The 18,991-nt window shown below is 45.6% G+C and overlaps 3 protein-coding genes across 3 annotated transcripts in view; all 3 read left to right on the forward strand.

Moving 5' to 3' along the window:
- The first annotated feature begins 785 nt into the window (after positions 1-785).
- Positions 786-1,676, forward strand: FNDC10 (fibronectin type III domain containing 10). The gene has a single exon (XM_015816045.1). The coding sequence runs from the start codon at positions 786-788 to the stop codon at positions 1,674-1,676; it is 891 nt and encodes a 296-aa protein (XP_015671531.1).
- Positions 1,677-7,120: 5,444 nt separating this feature from the next.
- On the forward strand, positions 7,121-8,221 carry LOC107287516 (actin-related protein T2-like). The gene has a single exon (XM_029284159.1). It carries the CDS (start codon positions 7,121-7,123, stop codon positions 8,219-8,221), a length of 1,101 nt encoding a protein of 366 aa, XP_029139992.1.
- Positions 8,222-9,968: 1,747 nt separating this feature from the next.
- SSU72 (SSU72 homolog, RNA polymerase II CTD phosphatase) overlaps positions 9,969-18,991 on the forward strand; it is a 29,538-nt gene continuing 20,515 nt past the window's right edge. The window contains exon 1 of the mRNA XM_015816035.1: positions 9,969-10,048. Within this exon, the coding sequence (XP_015671521.1) occupies positions 9,969-10,048 (80 nt within the window). The remainder of the gene's footprint in view (positions 10,049-18,991) is intronic.

An 18,991-nucleotide genomic window follows, 5' to 3' on the forward strand; every position in this document is an offset into this window, starting at 1 on the left:
GACAAGGTTTTTATTAATGTCTGTTTGCAGAGAGCTGGCTGTTCCTAGGGCAGGCACTTTCTGCAGAGGAGCCAAATGCTGCATGGCCAAATTCATGCAAAGGCAGGCAGGCATTTTTCCAAAGGCCCCAAGAGGAAACATTCCTCTGGATGACAGCGAGAGAGAGGATCTCCTACACGTGGAAATAGAATCTAAGAGAGTCCACTAGGCACTTCCAAGCAGTTTTCTTCCCAGCGCTGCCTCCTGCAATATTTTTGCACTTCCCAGTCTAACCAATTTCTGCCTAGCTTAAGTTTCTTGAATGAGAAGCGAAACGTCTTCGGGGGAAAAAACAACAACAAGGAAGTCCAGCGGTCTCTTGAAAAAGCACCTTTGGGACAGCCAGGACCTGGAGGACGGAGAATCTCCACAGACATCCAACCCGCTTGATTTTCACGGGCTTCCGAACTTCAAAGGCTGGATCTGGGCATTACTGCAAAGGGTGCAAGGGGCTGAGTTCACACGCACCGAGGTTTTTGGAGAGCGATGTAGCATCCCTGGCGGGTTCTCCGGGGTCCGGAGGGCGCCCTCTAGCGCTCCGAGAGAGCCACCCCTGCAGCGTCCGGCAAGCGGCCAAGCGGCCCGAGAAGTAGCGCAAAGAACATTTGTAAAGCCGCTTCTTCTGCACGGTTCCGCGCCTCCCCCCCCCCCGGCCTCCGAGCGAGCGAGCGAGCCTCGAAGGCGGCGCCGGGAGGCAGGGAAGCGGCGGGCCAGGGGCGGAGTTGGCCCGCCCTCCCCGGGCGGAGATGCCAGGAGGTGCCGCGCCGTCTCCAAGCGGCCACTTTGAAAATGTCTCCGCCGTTTTGCCGGGAAAGGCCAGGGGGGTCGGCGATCGCCCCGGCCTGCCGAGCCGGCTTTCCGGGGGCGGCGGCGGCGGCGGGGGCGCCGCGCTAGAGACCTCGATCCAGCCCTGCCCATGCCCCGGCCCGGCCAGCATGTGCGCTTTCTGCCTCCTGGTGGCCCTGCTGCTTTGCGCGCCGGGCGCTTGGGGAGCCGAGCCGAAGGCAGAGCGCAGAGCCGGGGAAGAAGCGGCGGCGGCGGCGGCGGCGGGCGTGGAGCCGTGGTGCCCCTACAAGGTGCTGAGCGAGGAGGGCAGCCCGGGCCGGCTGTGCTTCCGCAGCCCGGCGCGGGGCTTCCAGTGCGCTCCGGAGCGTTGCACGGCTCATCGCTCGCCCGGCCGCGCCCTGCTGGCCAACGTGCTCCGCAACGGCAGCGTCCTGCTGCAGTGGGCCTGGCCGCCGGCCCCGCGCCTGCCCGCGCTGCGCGGCTTCGCGCTCTCCTGCTCGTGGGAAGGCGCCTACACGCGTTTCCAGTGCGACAGCGTGCGCCTGGGCACCGCCTGCCGGGATTACTTGCTGGCCGACGCGCACGGCAGCGTCCGCTACCGCCTCTGCCTGCAGCCGCTCTTCGCCGAGGCCAACCGCAGCGGGGCCCAGCCGCAGCCGCCGCCGCCGCCGCCCCCGTCCTCCTCCGCCGAGTGCGTGGAGTTCACCGTGGAGCCGGCCGGCATGCGGGACATCGTGATCGCCATGACGGCCGTCGGGGGCTCCATCTGCGTCATGCTGGTGCTCATCTGCCTCCTGGTGGCTTACCTGACCGAGAACCTCACGCCCGCCTCGGCCAAGCGGGGCAAGTGAGCCGGCCGGCCGGCCTCGGCCCCGGAGTCGAGCGGCGGGCCCTCCCGGGGCGGCTCAGGGCTTCTTCTTCCGCCGGTTTGGGCGGCGGGATTTCGGCTCTGCCCCAGATCCACGCCCTCCCAGTTAAGTAGTGTCCGTTTGATTGCAATAGCGACCGTTAGTTAAGCGCCCTCGGAGACCTTTATTCGTGGGCTTGTGCACGTGGAGTTTAAGATGCGGTGCAATATTCAACCACGTGGAACATAAATACTGGCCAAAAAGCAGGCTTATTGCCTAAAAGGTGGCCATTGCAAGTCCATCTCGGCTATCACGAACGAGCGAAAGCGTTTATTCACTTCTATCCCGGTTTTTTTCCCCATCCCATCAAGGACCCCAGATGTCTAACAGTAAAAAAAAGAAAAGAAAAAGAAAATACAAGCGATTAAAAACCTGTGAAAATAACGTTATTAACGTTATTAACGCTCCTCTTTGGTTTTCATCTGAGCCGTTTTAATATTCCCTGATCTATAATCTGACTAATGTCCTAGCGTGTTATGCAAATCCGACCTGCTGTGGTTTATTTTAATACTTTGAGGAATGACTTCAGCGGTTTTGGGAATCCAGAACTCTAGCTGTAAGGTCAATTTTCAGCTGGGGAATAATAGCTTTGAGGACATTTTTTTTTTTACAAAATTGCACATCAGCTAATTAATCTTGCAAACATGTATATATATATATAAAAGGAGAAGCCGTTACCGTGAAAGAAGAAAATTAACTTTGTAATGAACGGCAGAGTGGGTTTCTGGCTGAAGGTGTCAACATCTCACTACTGCAGGCACGTTTCTTGCTTCGGCTTCCATTCTTGGCCCTGTGGGGTCGACATCCAAGTTCAAAGCTGAAAATAAAATAAAATTAAAGTCAGGACCAACTCAAGACATTCTCCTGCCTGAAGCAAAGGGCAAAAGGCTGGAATAGTAGGGGTGATACTTGTTTTGTGTGTGCGTGTGTGTTTTTAAAAGCATCGATTCATCTCTATATAGCCTTTTTATTCTGTCTCCAGATAAAAGGGTGACAGAAAGATTAATATAAAAAAGGCAGCTTCTATCAGCTTGTTTACAATCTAAAACAACGTGGAAGGAAAACAAAATGGGCAGAAGAGGGAAGGAAATGAAAAGCCCAAATGCCAAGTTAAATGTTACAAGCACGTGATAGAACTAGTCTTTCAGCTGGCTGCTGAAAGGGATGTTTAAGGGCTCTGAGAACTGAGATTATATCACGACACTCGTGTCAAGATTGTCATTCTCTGCTCTACCCCACTGCTTCTGTGATAGCGCCAATGTAGCCAGGCTATGTTAATCATAATTCTGTGCCTTCAGGCTGAATGTTGTCCTCTTGCTTGTCCCGGTTTTTGTTCCACAGCATAACCAAACTTCTCCATTACTGTAGTCTCTTTCGCTTGGGGAGTTTGTGCACTTTTAGATTTGATGTCCACTCGTTCTTTTCCCTTTGTGATCCCAGTGGAAATGAAGGAAGCCCAACAAATGTGTTTGAGTGCCTGGCTGCATCTTTGTTTTGTTGTGGTTACTGCTAGGTGTTTTTTGTTTTTTAAATAAATGCCTTTGAGGAGCAAGGTTTTTCTTTATCACCACGCAACGTGAAGGAATGGGTTGAGAGCCACGTAAAGAAAGGAAGCGCATTGGCTCTCAGGCCTCTCCTTCAAGAACAAATAAAAGTGGATTACAAACAGAGTACGGGTCAACTTTTTTTTTTGTTCGCTTTTGCACGTACCTTGGTACAATGAAACCACAATCCCAAGTTTACAAAAGATGGGCCTCAGATGCATCAGTAGGGATGTGGTGGCTCAAGTAACTGTTGTAACAACCAGAACTTGAGGCTGTGTCCTGTGTCGGCTTGTGTTGGATGCCATCATCTCACGTTGTATGGATATGGATCTACTTCCTGTTCCTGTCTGCAGATGGGCATTTGAGCTTTCATCTTCTCATTTTTCTTGAACTCGGTTCCTCTAGTTTAACCTGGCCTCGTCGCTAGCTCAACTTTGGGGCTCTATTCCTCCCACCTTCAAAAGAGCAAGGAGTTTGTTCGTTCTCCTATTATTGTTCGCAGAGAGAGGACACCTGATGATGTTTCCATGTGTACCTCGCCACATGTTGAAAGCCAGCCCCTCAAGGAAAAAGGGCTGATCATCCAAACTTGACCTTCAACTCGATAGAGACGAATTTCCCTTTGTTTCTGAAACCAATGTTTTATGCTGCCCAATAAGTGAAGGATGGAGCTTGGAGGAAGCCAGCAAGGAGGAGAAATCAAAATTTGGGGTTGGCATAGTCCTGGGGATGGAGTCTTGTTTGTGTTTTTCTCTTGGTAGGCAGAAGGTGCTGGGGAGGGGAATAAAGGCAGTAATTTACCAGGGAAGCAAATCAGAAATTGGTGGCTATTGGACAGAGATAGCTTCCAAATGTATGCTGTCCCTCAAAATACATAGCACCCACTGCAGGGTTGACACAGATTTCCTCTAGCAAGGATCTTAATATCTTTAAAAACAACTATCACTGGAAAGGAATTGTAAGTACAAAAAAACATCATATTCCTTATTCACTCTTGTCATTTTTTCTCTCTCCTGATCTACCTAGTGACTGAAAATAACTTTTCTCTCTCTCATCTTTCCTTCCCTTCTCTCCAAATAAAGGGGTTTTTTTCCCCTTAAAAAAAGGGGAAGCCAGGATGGGGGAAGAGAAAGGAAGCACCTTCCTCACCATATAGACAAATAGAAAGCAGGATGGGAATGGATGTCTATTTTTAAATCGGATGATGAGCACGTGTGAGGCAGGAATAGAAATGCAACTGCACCAGACAGCTTCCTCAAAGAGGGCACACACACACACACACACACACACGCTTTTCCTCAGTCCTAATTGCCAATTCAGGCAGAGGAAAGGAATGGAAAAAAACACAAAAGAGAGAAGTGGGAAGGGATTTAGGGGAAAGGCAATACACCTGAAAACAGGGAGAGATCGAATCGAATTGTTGGCAGAGGAGAGAACGGGCCCGTGTAGTGGTGTAAAATTTTAGACTCTGGTCAGAAAGATTTAAACTCCACTCTTTTAAAAATGATATAGATCTTATTATTTCCTTGATTTCAAAGTAGGCTAAGCCAGCTTTGCTCTCTTTGGGAAGCTTTGTTAATAGTGCTGAACGGGGTGTGTGTGTGTGTGTGCCTGCTTAATTCCCCCCACCCTGTGTGTATGTGGGGGGGGGGAGGGAATTTTTCTGAAACATTCCTCAGTTTAGATTTGGGACTTCCTTGTTAGCTGCATATTTGTGCAAAAAAAACCCATCCTAAATATTATGCAAAATGCAGTGCTTGCTAACTTTGTTGCACTGCTCAGCCCTTCTGGTGAATTGACACACCTCTTCCTTCATTGTTACATACAGATGGAGGCAGTCTTGATAGCTTGCTTTTCCGTTCCCCAGATAATCTTGATTTACACTAATAACTGTCATAGTTTTTTAAAGGTGTGGTGGCTTATTAAAATGAAAGGCATTTGTGCATTACTGGAATATATCCCCACCCTAAAAAAAAAAGCCCATTGAAAATCTTAATGTGAAGATGGATACTAGTCTTAAGACTTTTATCTTTTTCTTTTCTGGGTAAAGGTCTCAGTTAACTAAAGTTGCCATCCTAGACAGAAACTTAAAGGTTCCACTAAGGCAAAGTCAAGCTAGGAAGGCTAAATGAAGCAAGGCGGAGATTGTGTTGCAAAGTCTTCGGTCCAAGAGAAAAATAAGCACCATGGATAGCTCTGGTGCCCAAGCTGTGCGGCAATCCGGCTAGGAAGTCCAAATGTTGCTTCAGCAACAAATAAAAACAGACCTCTAAGAAGCAGACTCTCTTAAGGTAGAGGCTGACACATCCTTCCTGTTTGTTCATCATTGTGTGTGCCGCTGCTCCTGCCCTTTCCCTGTCAATCACAGCTCCTTTAGGCAAATGGAACAGAGTCAAAAGTTTATTTACGTTCGGATGTTTAACAACTGGTTCATATTTTATGGCATTTGCAATGCCCTGCATCTTTTGCGACCTTCTGACAAGCAACGTCAATGGGGATATCGGATTCACTTAACCACCATGTTACTAATTTAACCACTGCAGTGATTCACTTAACAACTGGGGCAAGAATAGTTGTAAAATGGGACAAAACTTAACTTTCTCGCTTAGCGACATAAATTCTGGGCTCAATCATGGACTAGTTGTGGTACATCCATCACAATAAAAATCTGGTAGTTACTTCAACTAATCCCTCCATCAAACACTTATGCTTGGAGGGAGCATCTTTTAATCCTCAGCTACCTATATTTCCCAAAGCTAATAATTAAACCTTTAAGTATGGGGTAAACGCTGCAAGATTTAGCTTCTATCTTACAAAGCACAGAATGGGCCAGAATTCTTTTCATTCCAAAGGGACATGCTCCGCTTTGCCCTGTCCATAATTCCTGACGAAATCAAGAAGAAATTTGTGTTTTCTAACTAGTGAACTTTGGGGGGGGGGGGTTGAAGAAAGCTACTGGGATCAAAGTTGGGAATCTGTCAGTGAGCCTCAGTGTTATTAAAAGTTTTTTAGAGACTTATTTGTGCATTTTGCATCTGTTTTAACTATTTCTTTGCTGGCCAATTGACAACCTTAGCTGAATGGAAACCATCCACTGTATTTCTTTCATCCTTTTCCATTTTTTCCCCCCTGCTCCGAGCTTTGCAACATTTGACTGCCATCTAGCGGAGTCAGGATCTCAAAATTTGCTAACAGAGAAATTAGAGATGGGAAGTCTCAAAAGAGCACCACAACAGTTGGGATGGCGAATCAGGACTGGAGAAACCTAAGTTTGAATCTATTTTTGGCCATGGAATCTTATAGGTGACTGTTTACTTCTTCCTTTCTCATGCTAAGATTTTGCATAGAGAGAAATTCTCCTTTCATAAAAGACTCATGAGAGTTCTTTGTCAGTATTTGATTAGGCTAACACTGATGTCGTTGCTTAGAAGGTGAGGCATTTGTTCAGCCAACCACAAGCTGACAGAATTTATTAAAGCAGAGAAAAAATCTTTCTCTTCTTGGATCTGTTCATCTTTGGGATTTTCTATGACTTTTCTTTCCACAGTTGTTGAGTAAATCACTGCAATTGTTAGATTAGTAACACAGTTAAGTGAATCTGGCTTCCCCATTGACTTTGCTTGTCAAAAGATAATAAAAGGTGATCACATGACCCAGCTGATGGCAAAAATAGGTATGATCCAAAGCTTCAAGGGTCTGGCAACTTGTCTGTTTAAATGAGTAAACTGGGACGGAATCTGTCCATTTGTGATGTCAAATATCTGAGAATGTTTCATTAACTGACATTCCGAAAAAAGCCCAGATCCAAATCATAGTATTTGGGGCTCTTTCAATGACAGAGCCATGTTGAATGTCAGAGTCTTACAAACACCAGCCGTAATCATTGATAATGGATCCGGATCTTGCAAAGCTGGGATTTCTGGTGAGTCTGAACCAAAATCCATTGTCCCATCTGTTGTTGGTCATTTCAAAGAGAGGCCGGAGGAAATTTATATTGGAGGTGGAGCCCTCTCCAAGAAAGGGGCCTTGCTGAGTTATCCTGTTGAACGTGGGATTATTTCCTGTTGGGATGATATGGAGAAGCTGCTAAGATACATCTACAAATACGAACTTAAAGTGAAGCCCAGCACAAGGCCTGCCTTTCTTTCAGAGCCCCCCAGGAATCCGCTGAAGAATCGGGAAAAAATCACCGAGCTCATGTTTGAAAGCTTTAAAGTTCCGGCTTTGTACCTTGCGATCCAAGCTACTCTAGCCTTGTATACCTCGGCTCGTACCACCGGTTTGGTGCTGGACAGCGGAGACGGAGTAACCCATGCCGTCCCAATTTATGACGGATACTGCTTACCTCATGGGGTATCCAGACTCCCTGTGGCAGGGAGGGACGTGACGGACTACCTTGCCAATCTCCTTTTGGAGAACAACCCTGCTTTAGTGAGCCGAGCCAGGAAAACGGTGCTGAGGCTCATCAAAGAGAATTTCTGCTACGTGGCTTTGGATCCCAAACAAGAAGCTCAGAAGAAGGTGGAAGAGACTGTGAAGCTCCCCGATGGAAATACCATCAAAGTCCATCTGGATCTCTGCCAAGCGCCAGAAATCCTTTTTACGCCCAAGACCATCGGTGTTGAGGCACCAGGCATCCATACCATGATCGTCAGGAGCATCCGGAAGTGTGACAAGGACATTTGGGCTCCCTTATACGGGAATGTGGTCCTCTCAGGGGGGTCTTCTCTTTTCTGGGGCTTGGACGAAAGAATCTTTAAAGAGATCGAGCACCACGTCCCAAACGGGGTTCCCATACGAATCATAACACCTCCGGAAAGGTCCAGCGCGGCTTGGGTGGGCGCATCTATTATTAGTAACTTGGTATCTTTTCAACCAATGTGGTTTACCCAGGAAGACTACAAAGAATTTGGGGTGGCTGGGATTCACCGGAAGTGTTTTTAGGAAGCCGGGAGGTTAAATTCTGCTGATGAAAATGTAGGAAGTGTTTATGGAATCCAAAGCAAAATTTTTAAAAGCTGATTGGGGAGACTATAAAACGATTAAAAATGCACAAAGGACAGTCAGTTGAGCAACATGTCTCTTGGTTTTGGACAAGGTCTTCATATTTGGATTATTTACATCTGTTTAGCCTTGTTTGAGAAGAGGGGTAGCTTTTATTTATTACTTGAGAAAGGGGTCCAGGGTAGGAGAATTTTTTTCAGGCTTCTCCCAGTTTTTCTATTTTTTTTTCCTACTGAGAGGAAAGTCAAACTTCATAAGACAGAAAAGGAGAAGGGCAATTTAATGTTTTCTTAACCCTGATATTTTTAAAACTTTTTTTTTTTTTTAGCTTTTGAAATTTTCCAAGTAGAGGATTTTATATTTGAAGGGTTGGTAAAGCTATATTACAGGCACTGCAGTTAAAATCTCTCTGGTTTGTTTTCTAAGGATGCTTGGGCTTACATTTTAGCAAATCTTGGAATTATGTTGCTGGAAAAGTTTGGGAAAGAAACCTATTTTTCTATATGGTCCAGGTTTAAAACATAGTTTGCTCAAGCCAGTCCCTAAACTAACCATGAAGGTCCACACCACACAACTAAGCTCAAGTGGGCTTGGTTAGTTAGCAGGTTAGAGATGGTGTGTAGAAACAAGATATTCAATATTAACGCTTAACAATGGCATTCACACAATATGCTACTATTGGTTAAGCCTGAATTTGAGTCTTTTTTTATGGTTGAACATGATGTACCAATATAAATTTAGGTTAGCTGACAGGCCACTTAACTGTAGAAAAGTAGAGAAGGGGGTTCATTTCACGACTAGGATAAGCGTCTTGTGTGAATGCAGCCTGTCCTGGGAACTCAGCTTCAGAGTTGACCTATCCTCCAAAAGAGGGGAGACCATAACTCTGGGAATACCTAGCCAAGCATGGGAGGTGTAGTCCCAGTCCTCTGGAAGGCACTGTTTGAAACGAAAGTCTGTCAGGAATCTTCTACCCGCTCTTCAGGACTCCATTTCCAGCGTTTCTCTGAGGTAACCGCAAGTGGTCACGGGAAATGTATTCCTCCGGGCGGCGAAAAGGCCGCTTCGCGCATTCGAACGCTCGACGCTTGCCTACAAATCCCAGGATGCCTTGAGCGAAGCGACGGCGGTTAAACGGATAATCATGGTGCGGTGTACAAGAGCTGCTCCAGGGCCGCTAGGGCGGCGCTGTTTCCCCCGCCTTCAGGCCCTTTCCTTCTATGGAGCGCCGGAAACGGCTTCCATAATACTCTAGAAACGCGAGTTGTGGGAGTTGTCCCCCCATAATCCCGTTTCTCCTCACAGACCAGGCTGGGAGGACAAAAAACAACAACAACCAAAACCAAAAACCGGATCTTACGGAACTATAATAAAACAAGAGGGGGAGGTTGGACAGCCGTTCTTGCCCTCCCCTTCTATGATTTGGCAGGCCGGACGGCGGAAGTGAAAGGACGGCGGAAAGGCCCGACACGTCGCCAGGTCCCGCCTTTTCCGCTCTGCGCGGCCGCCATTTTGTTTGTGTGGGAGAGGGAGAAGGAGGAAGCCGTCGCCGCCGTCGCCGGGAGGAGCCGCAGCGTCGTCCCCGCCGCCGTCGGAAGCGTCGCCGCGGGCCCTTCGCCGGCCCCCACCCCTCCCCAGCCCCTATTTTCTCTCTGTCTTGCCGGGGGGAGCGCCCCGCCAGCCAGCCATGCCCTCGTCGCCGCTCCGGGTGGCTGTGGTTTGCTCCAGTAACCAAAACCGCAGCATGGAGGCCCACAATATCCTCAGGTAACGCCACGAGGCCCCGCTCGCCTGCCACCCTCCGACCACCACACGGCCCTCCTTCCCTCAGGGCAAAGGGATCCGGGTTTGAAGCGGGGGGGGGGAGATTCGGGCAGGGAGAGGCCCTGATCGTCGTCACCGGTTCCTCCACAAAACATGACGCCATTTAAACCGTGGACGAGGGATTCCTCTCCCTTCGGGCGGCAGGAAGAGGACTTTCTCTACTGGGTTTATAGATATAAAAAAACGCAGCCAGCAATGGGGGTGTTGAGCCCTTCCCCCGGCCTGGTAGCCTGCGTGGTTTTGATTATTCATTAGAATTATGCATTTATTAGAATTATGTATTTATTAGAATTCTTAATTATATTTATTAAAGCAATAGGAGCAGAATTCCAGTAAATTATATTTAGTAATTATATTTATTAAAGCAATAGGAGTAAAGTTCTAATAAACTACGTTTATTAAAGCAATAGTAGAGTTCTAATAAATTATATTTATTAAAGCAATAGGAGTAGAGTTCTAATAAATTATATTTATTAAAGCAATAGGAGTAAAATTCTAATAAATTATATTTATTAAAGCAATAGGAGAAGAATTCTAATAAATTATATTTATTAAAGCAATAGGAGTAAAATTCTAATAAATTATATTTATTAAAGCAATAGGAGTAAAGTTCTAATAAATTATTTATTAAAGCAATAGGAGAAGAGTTCTAATAAATTATATTTATTAAAGCAATAGGAGAAGAGTTCTAATAAATTATATTTATTAAAGCAATAGGAGAAGAATTCTAATAAATTATATTTATTAAAGCAATAGGAGTAAAATTCTAATAAATTATATTTATTAAAGCAATAGGAGTAGAGTTCTAATAAATTATATTTATTAAAGCAATAGGAGTAGAGTTCTAATAAATTATATTTATTAAAGCAATAGGAGTAGAGTTCTAATAAATTATTAGAATTCTACTCCTCTTGCTTTAGGAGCTAATGGTGGCCTACATAGATGACCCCTCCTCCTATTTGCCCCACAACAACCCTGTCAGGTAGCCAGGCTAGAAGAGAATCCTTGCCTTGAAGTCATTCTTTAGGTATGTATTGAGGCTGCCTCTGGATAGATTAAGATTCTTTCTTTTTTTTAATGCACTCACTCCACAACTTTTTTGCCCCTTGGTACATCTTAGATGCTTTTGATTAAAATCTCCGTTCTCTCCATTTCCTGTTTGGCCTTTGGATTAGGGAAATGCCCTAACTCCAACACCAAACAGGAAGTGGGGATAACATCAAGGCAAGCTCAACTCCTGGGGCCTGTTAGGTCCTGCTTATACTGCTTTATGGCAACCGTACAGAGACAGCTTGCTGTTATTTCTTTCTGTGGTGTGTTTAATTCCCCAAGTTAAGACTTTGAATTAATAATCCGTTCGGGGGGGGGGCTGACCCCACTTGGCTATTTGCGAAGTTAGTTTAAATGCTGCTGCCTGGATTGGACAAAAGGTAAGACTCCCTGGATTTGAATTTAAGTTGTGGTGGTTACACAGGCACATCATCCATGTGTAGAAATTACTGCCCCCCCTCCCAAGATGTTTTTGATTTCCTGCCTTACATTTCCTGGTGGCCTCCGCTCCAAATAATAACCTGATCTGACTGTGCTTTGGTTTCTGGGATCACCCACAAATGTCTAGGGGTTACCACAACTTCTTTTACCCCTGTCATTCCTGAATTCCACACTTCTAGATCTGTTGCTACATGTTGCCAGGTTTCTTTCAGTCTTCCACCCCCACCCCAGCTCCACCATGTCAATACTGACTTAAAGGAAAAGGCACACTGTTGTAATTTTAATACCACTTCCTTCATAGAATTTGTAGTTTTTTTCTTCTTTAGATTCATATCTAGGTCAGCGTGTTCTCTGTTCTCAGCCTGCCTTCTGACACAGTTGCTCAATAACGTTTCACAGATTTTGTTTGCTTTAGTGTTATTCAGAGCTTCCTGTGCACCCTTCCCTTTACAGGACAGCTTCAAATATACGCTAACCACAATTTAAACTGAGTCACTGAGAAGTAAGAGGTGGGGGTGGCAAGCACTTCAGACTCTGAAATTCCAAAGCATTCAATTTTATTTTTTTTTGGGGGGGGGAATGCTCAAGGGTGGCATTTCCCTAACTCAGCAAAGACTGCAGAGTCCTGGATGCTGGTTATTTGCTTGGATATTTGGATGTTACCTACCCGACTACATAACATCATGAAATATTTGCAAGCAAACAGCCAAGCTCAGCACCACGGGCTCCACAGTTCAACCCCAAGTTACAAATATTCTCTTCTGTTGACATCAGCAAGGATTGGGCAGGTGAATGCAATGTTGGCTTTAGTTGGAAGAGGAAAAAGGAAGGGTGGGAGAAATGGAATGGAGTACAAATATTCCCCAATTTACAACAGTCTGTTTAGTGACGGTTCGAATTTACAAGGGCACTGGAAAAAAGCGACTCGTGACCATTTTTCACACTTACGACCGTTGAAGCATCCCCATGGTCCTGTGATCAAAATTCAGGCGCTTGGCAACTGGCTTGTACTTATGACAGTTGCCCTGTCCCGGGATCAAGCGCTCACCTTTTTCAACCTTCTGACAAGCAAAGTCAATGGGGAAGCCACATTCACTTAACAACTGTGTCACTCACTTAACAACTGCAGTGATTCAGTTAACGACTGTGTGGCAAGAAAGGCTCTAAAATGGGGCAAGACTCGCCTAACAAATATCTCACTTAGCAACGGAGGTTTTGAATTCAATTATGGTCATAAGTCGTGAACTGCCAATAGTTCTTACTAACTTACTAGAAAGCTAAACACAATTGCTTTAGCAAAGGCAATCACTTGTTTTCCAAACTTCTCATGGTATCCTTCTAAGTTAGGACAGTGGGAAGAAGACCAACAGGTGATAATTTTCAGACCACTCAGCTTTTCCTGTTTTAGGAGAGGTAGTATTGTGCCTGAGCTTCCCAAAGCCGGATTTTATACCGAACAGATTGTTTTGCAGTTTCATGAGCTCAGGGCGTAAAGCTTGGCGTCTCTCGTACATGAATCACGAAAACAAACAACCATGTGAATTGATCGACGTTACATAATTTGGCAACTGGTTCGTTGAGTATTTGGGTGCCAGCCTAGGAGAGCCCTTGAACCCAGGATCTAACCTGATTCTTGCTCTTTTGTTTAATCTTCCTTTTTCTCCTCTGCAAGTGCAGCATTACAGTCAGCAAAATCGGCTCCCAAATGGCGCGTTCTACCAGAACTTCTGGGTATACGCATAAGTAAAGGCGCCCGGGGGCCGATTTCTCACTGCAAATTTACAGTGAGGCTGCCGGTAAAATAGCTGTAGGTGGTATGAGGTGCAATTATATTTTTGAAGAAATGCCAGCAGAAACAAATCACGTGGAATGTACGTGTGCCGGACTTCCTAGCCAGCACTAATAAGGGAGGTGGCAGGGAGTAAGTAGCTCCCAGCAGGGAGTGGCTGAGGTTTTTGTTTCTGGAAATCATCGGAGGCATGTTCCTTTGCTATTACTCCCATTTGGGATTCTTTTTTATATTTGCTTCATTAAGTTGCTTTGATACGTGATCATAACTGAGTGGCACGCAGTGGATTGTAGGTTAGGAAACCTACGATTCAGACACCAAGTCTACCTGCTCTGTGACTTTGAAGACCTGTTGTATGGGAAAACCTGGTGTGTATTTTTGAAAGTACATACAAAGTAATGGGTTTGCCGCTTATTACGGAAAGATACAATGAAAGAACAGACATCAGCATTAGCCCCTTTCAAACATTTCCCTTTCCAGATGTGTTGGACTACAGCAGGGGTGTCAAACTGCCGGCCCACAGGCCGGATGCGTCATCATTTTAGTCTCCCACAAGTCCTTTTGGAATGACAGACCAAGAGGAATTAGAGACAGAAGATAAAAGAGATTTCCCTCAGATGCTTGTATCAAAGTCCAAGGGGTGGAATTAGGTTCCTGGTGTTTATTCTCTATAAGAAGCCACTATCCCAGGGGTGGGGAACCTTGACTCTTTTATGACTTGTGGACTTCAACTCCCAGAATTCCCGAGGCAGCCACGCACTATCCTATCTCGAGAAAAATGATTTATTTGATTCATCCCTTGTTTCATCCTGGAATATTTCCTCTCTGGATTGCTCCTTCCTTAGCTGCAGGGCTGATGATTGGTTGCCTTTAGTGGTTCCCACCATTCAGTGCAGTCATTAACTCTGTTTCTGGGTGGGGCCTTAAATTGAAACTGGTGCCAGTGGCTGTTTGGCTCAAGAAAAGGCAGATTGTCCCTGCCTGCTTGTTAATCATTATTAGCTGACAACTGTTTGCCCAGCGATATTTGCCTAGCGAATTCCCTTGCCAGGAAGTTGGGCTTCTTGGCATTAGTCACAAGCAGCTGAATCCAGTTTTTGTGCCTAGAGAGTCTCCGTCCGTCCTTGCAAAGGTTTAACAATATTGCTGACACAGACCTCAGTTCAACAGCTCACACAAAAAAACCTCCATCTGCCTCATTTCTGGCCTAGTGGACAAAACGGAAGATAAATTAGTCCTCGGCTTAACGACCACGGTTAAGCCCAAAATTCCTAAGTGAGACCTTTGTTACGTGAGTCTTACTCCATTTTACGATCTTTCCACAGTTGTTAAGTGTCACACGGTTGCTAAGTGAACTTGGCTTCCCGGTTGACTTTGCTTGTCGGAAGGTCGCAGAAGTGGAATCAAAGGACTGCAACGGTCATAAATGCGAGTCGGTGTCCAGGCGCCTGAATTTTGATCACATGACCGTGGAGATGCTGCAATGGTCACCAGTGTGGAAAGTGGTCATAAGTCACTTTTTTTTTTTAGTGCGTTGCAACTGTATTTCAGTCACCCCAATGGAGGCTCCTTTTTATTACAAACTGAGGGGAAAATCTCTTGATTAAACCAGGCTTTGAAACTCAAAATATAAGCAAATGTATACATAGTTATATTGGAAAACACCAATACAGGTAGTCCTCAACTTACAACAGTTCATTCAGTGACCATTTGAAGTTACAATGGCTCGGAAAAAAGTAACTTATGACCATTTTTCACACTTGTGACCGTTGAAGCATCCCCATGGTCATGTGATCAAAATTCAGATGCTTGGCAACTGGCTCATATTTACGACTGTTGCAAAGTGTGGCCCGGCGTCATGTGATCCCCTTTTGTGACTTTCTGACAGTGGTGTTACTAACTTAACAATTGTGGGAAAAAAGGCTTTCTAAACTAACTTAACAAATGTCTCAGCGCTAAAAATATGCTCAATTGTGGTTGTAAGTCAAGGACAACCTGTAATACACGTGTTTATGAATAGATGACACTTGTGTAACTCAACGGGTTTTGCAGGCATGTTGAACTTGTTAATTGTTAATCCGGTTTCTGGCATGAGTCTGATTAAAAACACACGAAACACTTGAAATGCATTTCTAAAGAGAATTCTGGAAGCTGCAGAGGCTGGATTTCAAATGCCCAGAAATTTGGAAATTAAACATGCCTACTCACCAGATTGTATTTTCACAGAAAAATAAGAGTCTTCATAGGTTATTCTGGTTATTCGTACATCACGGGTTTTAGGGAAGGTACACTGTTTCCTAGCTGCAACCTACAGAGAAGGACATCACGTTCCTACAACGTTTTCAATAAAAGGAGGCTTGAAATTTGCACGTGTGGTTTTTTTTCCTAGCTAAATTTACTACGGATTGTTGCTTTATTGCAAGGATCAGGACCTGAGGTATGGCAGATGTCCTCAAACTCTTTACTAGGGAGTGTAGCTTAATGGTGAGGAATTTGTAGTCCAGTAGCATCTGATCTGCAGGTTACTTCCTTCTACTTTACTGACTGAACAAGCAGCATTCCAAGCAAGGCCTACTATATTAATGAGTAATATGGTCATCTGGGGAAGGAGAATAATGCTGACTTATAAATAGCTCAAGCCAGTCTAGTCCACCTATTGATTGCAGTTCCCTGTTTTCCATCTGATGCCTGGGTTGGGATAGAGGAAGGTGGGGATTCTGTGTTTTGCTCCAACGCAGAATTCGTTTGGGGGTGGGTGGGTATAAACTTGCATGATCCCACTGTTGTGGTCTAGCCAGAGCTTGCTTATGATCCCTTGTGTTTATTATCCTTAAGTCCTGCTTTTTCTCCAGTGCCTCCAGCCAGGGAATATAACTGCTCCCTTTTCCCCCCCCCCTTCAAAATATTATCCATGAAGTTGGCTGGGTTGAGAAAGCGATTTCACATATCCCAGGAAGCCAAAATACAGCTTGTCGGTTTCAAGGGAGTTACAGGGTTGTGGGTGATATGTTTGACCTCTTCAGCCAGTGTAGATTTGTGAAACTTACCGTGACTCATTAAGTCAAACCATGTGACTTTATTTGTCAAGCAATTATTAAGCAATTCACATTTAAGCAGTCCAGTGGGAAGCTTCATGTCTATAAGGTGGGGGATATTAGCATGGATTGTATCTGTCTTTGACTTCCAGCTGTTAAATTCAAGTGATTGTCCACAGGTAGTCCTCGACTTATGACCACGATCGAGGCCAAAATGGAGCAAGTGACTCATTGCAGTTGTTAAATTAGTCACATGGGTTGTTAAGGGAGCCATTGACTTTGCTTGTCAGAAGGTCACAAAAGGGGATCGCATGATCCCAGGGACACTGCAGCCGTCATAAATACGAACTGGTTGCCAAGCGCCTGGGGTTTTGATCACGTGACCCTGGGGATGCTCCCAACAGGCGGGCGAAGAAAGGTCCTAAGTCACTTTGAAACTTGGAAGGATCACTAAATGAAAAGGGGTAAGTCGAGGACTGCCTGTATTGTGGATGAAAACCATGGTTTAGCAATTGTGAATTGCCGTTCTCTGCTTTAGACGTCCCAGCAGTTTATTCTCCAAACATCCCCCCAATAGAAGAGATTTTGAATTTTAGAGGCCTGTACCTTCTTCTCCATCATTGGCGGCGATCCCGTTATTTCTTGCCTGTTGAGTTAGGATAGAGTTTGCAATTCCTTGTTCCCATCAGTGTGGTTTTTTTGGCTGTGTTTCTCTCCACCCCACCCCCCAACCTTATCAACATGCCAGGAAACAGCAGCCGTCTCCCCCGCTGTATACGTAGAACTTGAAAACACAGTTCTCTCTTATTAGGAGGCTAGTAAGAACATTTGAAGGGGTTTGCTCAGCCCAAAGGCTTAATGCTGTTTCTCAAGGATGCCAGTCTGATACGTCCCATGCCGAGCCCAGAACGCCGTCTTATAATACTCACTTGGCTGCCAGCGCTGCAGAGTCAACGTTGGCAAATCCGTGGTTCGCTTTCCCTATCTTAAGTAGCGGACCCTGCATAATCGAGGGAAAGGTTTAGATGGCCGGGATAGTGGGATAGTGATCGTATTTCGGGTTTTACGTTGTTGGCGCTTTCGCAAAATGGCCCATCCACCAGAAGGCAAACTGGCAGGCTTCCACGACCCATCCAGAGCTCACAATCTGGAAATCGCTAACGCTCTCCTTGGCTTGATTTCAGTGTCGGCTGCCTCCAGTCTGCCTGCCCACCAGCTCTTCCGGCTGTACAGAAAACCCCAAAGGAGAGCTATCTGCTCGATTCTTCTTTTCATGAGTTCAGCACTCGACTTCATGAACTGATTCTGCCCACCTTACAATGCAGGGACTTTGGCAGAAAGCGTCATAACCCCAACAGATGCCTGTTGTTTTCCACTGGCAGCAAAAGTTTCCATGGGTGTTAGGTTGTAGTTAAGCTTTCTTAACCAGGGTCGGTGCGGTAGCTAAGATGTGGCAAGTAGACTCCTGTCTCAAGCCAGCTTTCTCCAACCAGGAGCTCCTTGAGATGGGTCAGGGACTACAGTGCTCAGACGTCAGCGTTGATTTGACATTGTCCAGTATAGGATGCGTGTCTTGCACGATGACCTTGAAATGACTCGGTTGAGTAGACGGTCTGCAGATCATTTTGTCTGTGACCTCCAAAAGCAGCTCCCCATTTGTCCCTTTCATGGGGAAACCTTTTGTTGCTTCACACAAGCACCCTTTGTTGTGTCAAAGCTGTGAACCCTGGATCTCTGGTATCCAAAGATTAAAGGCCGCCACCCTCTTCTCTCACCCGTGACGGCTTATAACCTAACAGGCTTATAACCTAACAGCCGGCCAGAGACGAAGCACAATTGAACAAGCTTAAAGTGCCGAGTGTTTCAGTTGTCGAAGCAGCTGTCCATCTGGAGCCTGACTCACTTCCTAAAATTAGCCCTGTCATTTGCATTCGGAATGAGACAAAATGTTCTCGCTGGAATTCTCAGTTGATGGAACAAGAGCGCATTGTGTTTGGGGTGTGTGGAAGACAAATGGTGGAATTTCTTGAGAACTGGTTTCTCTTGCTGATCCTTGCTTTGAGTAAAAAGAAAACAGGTTCCTTCATGGGAAAAAAAACCCCAATTTTAACAGAAAAGGCTTAATTTCCTGCATGCTTCAAACAAGGGGGAAAATGAAGGGTGAAAAGGGCTAAAAACACTATTTGGCACTCGGGCATAGAAAAGTGTTTCCTTCTCAGCGGTTTAAGATTTCAGTTTATTCTCCTGATGGGATAGCCAAAAGGAATGGGCTCTGCTCTGAATGGTTGTTTTTTTTTAAATAACTGGGAACAACAAGCTGCTGTCCAAGATTTCAGGACACCAAGATGGGCGGCAAGTAAATAAATTGATTTTATATGGCTGCCCACTCACTCTCAGTGACTCTGGATGGCTTACAAATTTAATAAATAAATTCTTCAGACTCAGTCTTGGGCCTACAGGAAGAATCCCAACGGCCCAAAGAACCCACTGCCTACTGCCCCCCTAAGCCTGGCTTGGCTTCACATGTTGGCTGAACCCAGCCAGGATTCTGAAACTCTAGTTTATGCTTTC

The sequence above is a fragment of the Protobothrops mucrosquamatus genome, unplaced genomic scaffold, assembly GCF_001527695.2.
Source record: "Protobothrops mucrosquamatus isolate PMUCROS unplaced genomic scaffold, P.Mucros_1.0 scaffold397, whole genome shotgun sequence".
Taxonomy (NCBI): Eukaryota; Metazoa; Chordata; class Lepidosauria; order Squamata; family Viperidae; genus Protobothrops; species Protobothrops mucrosquamatus.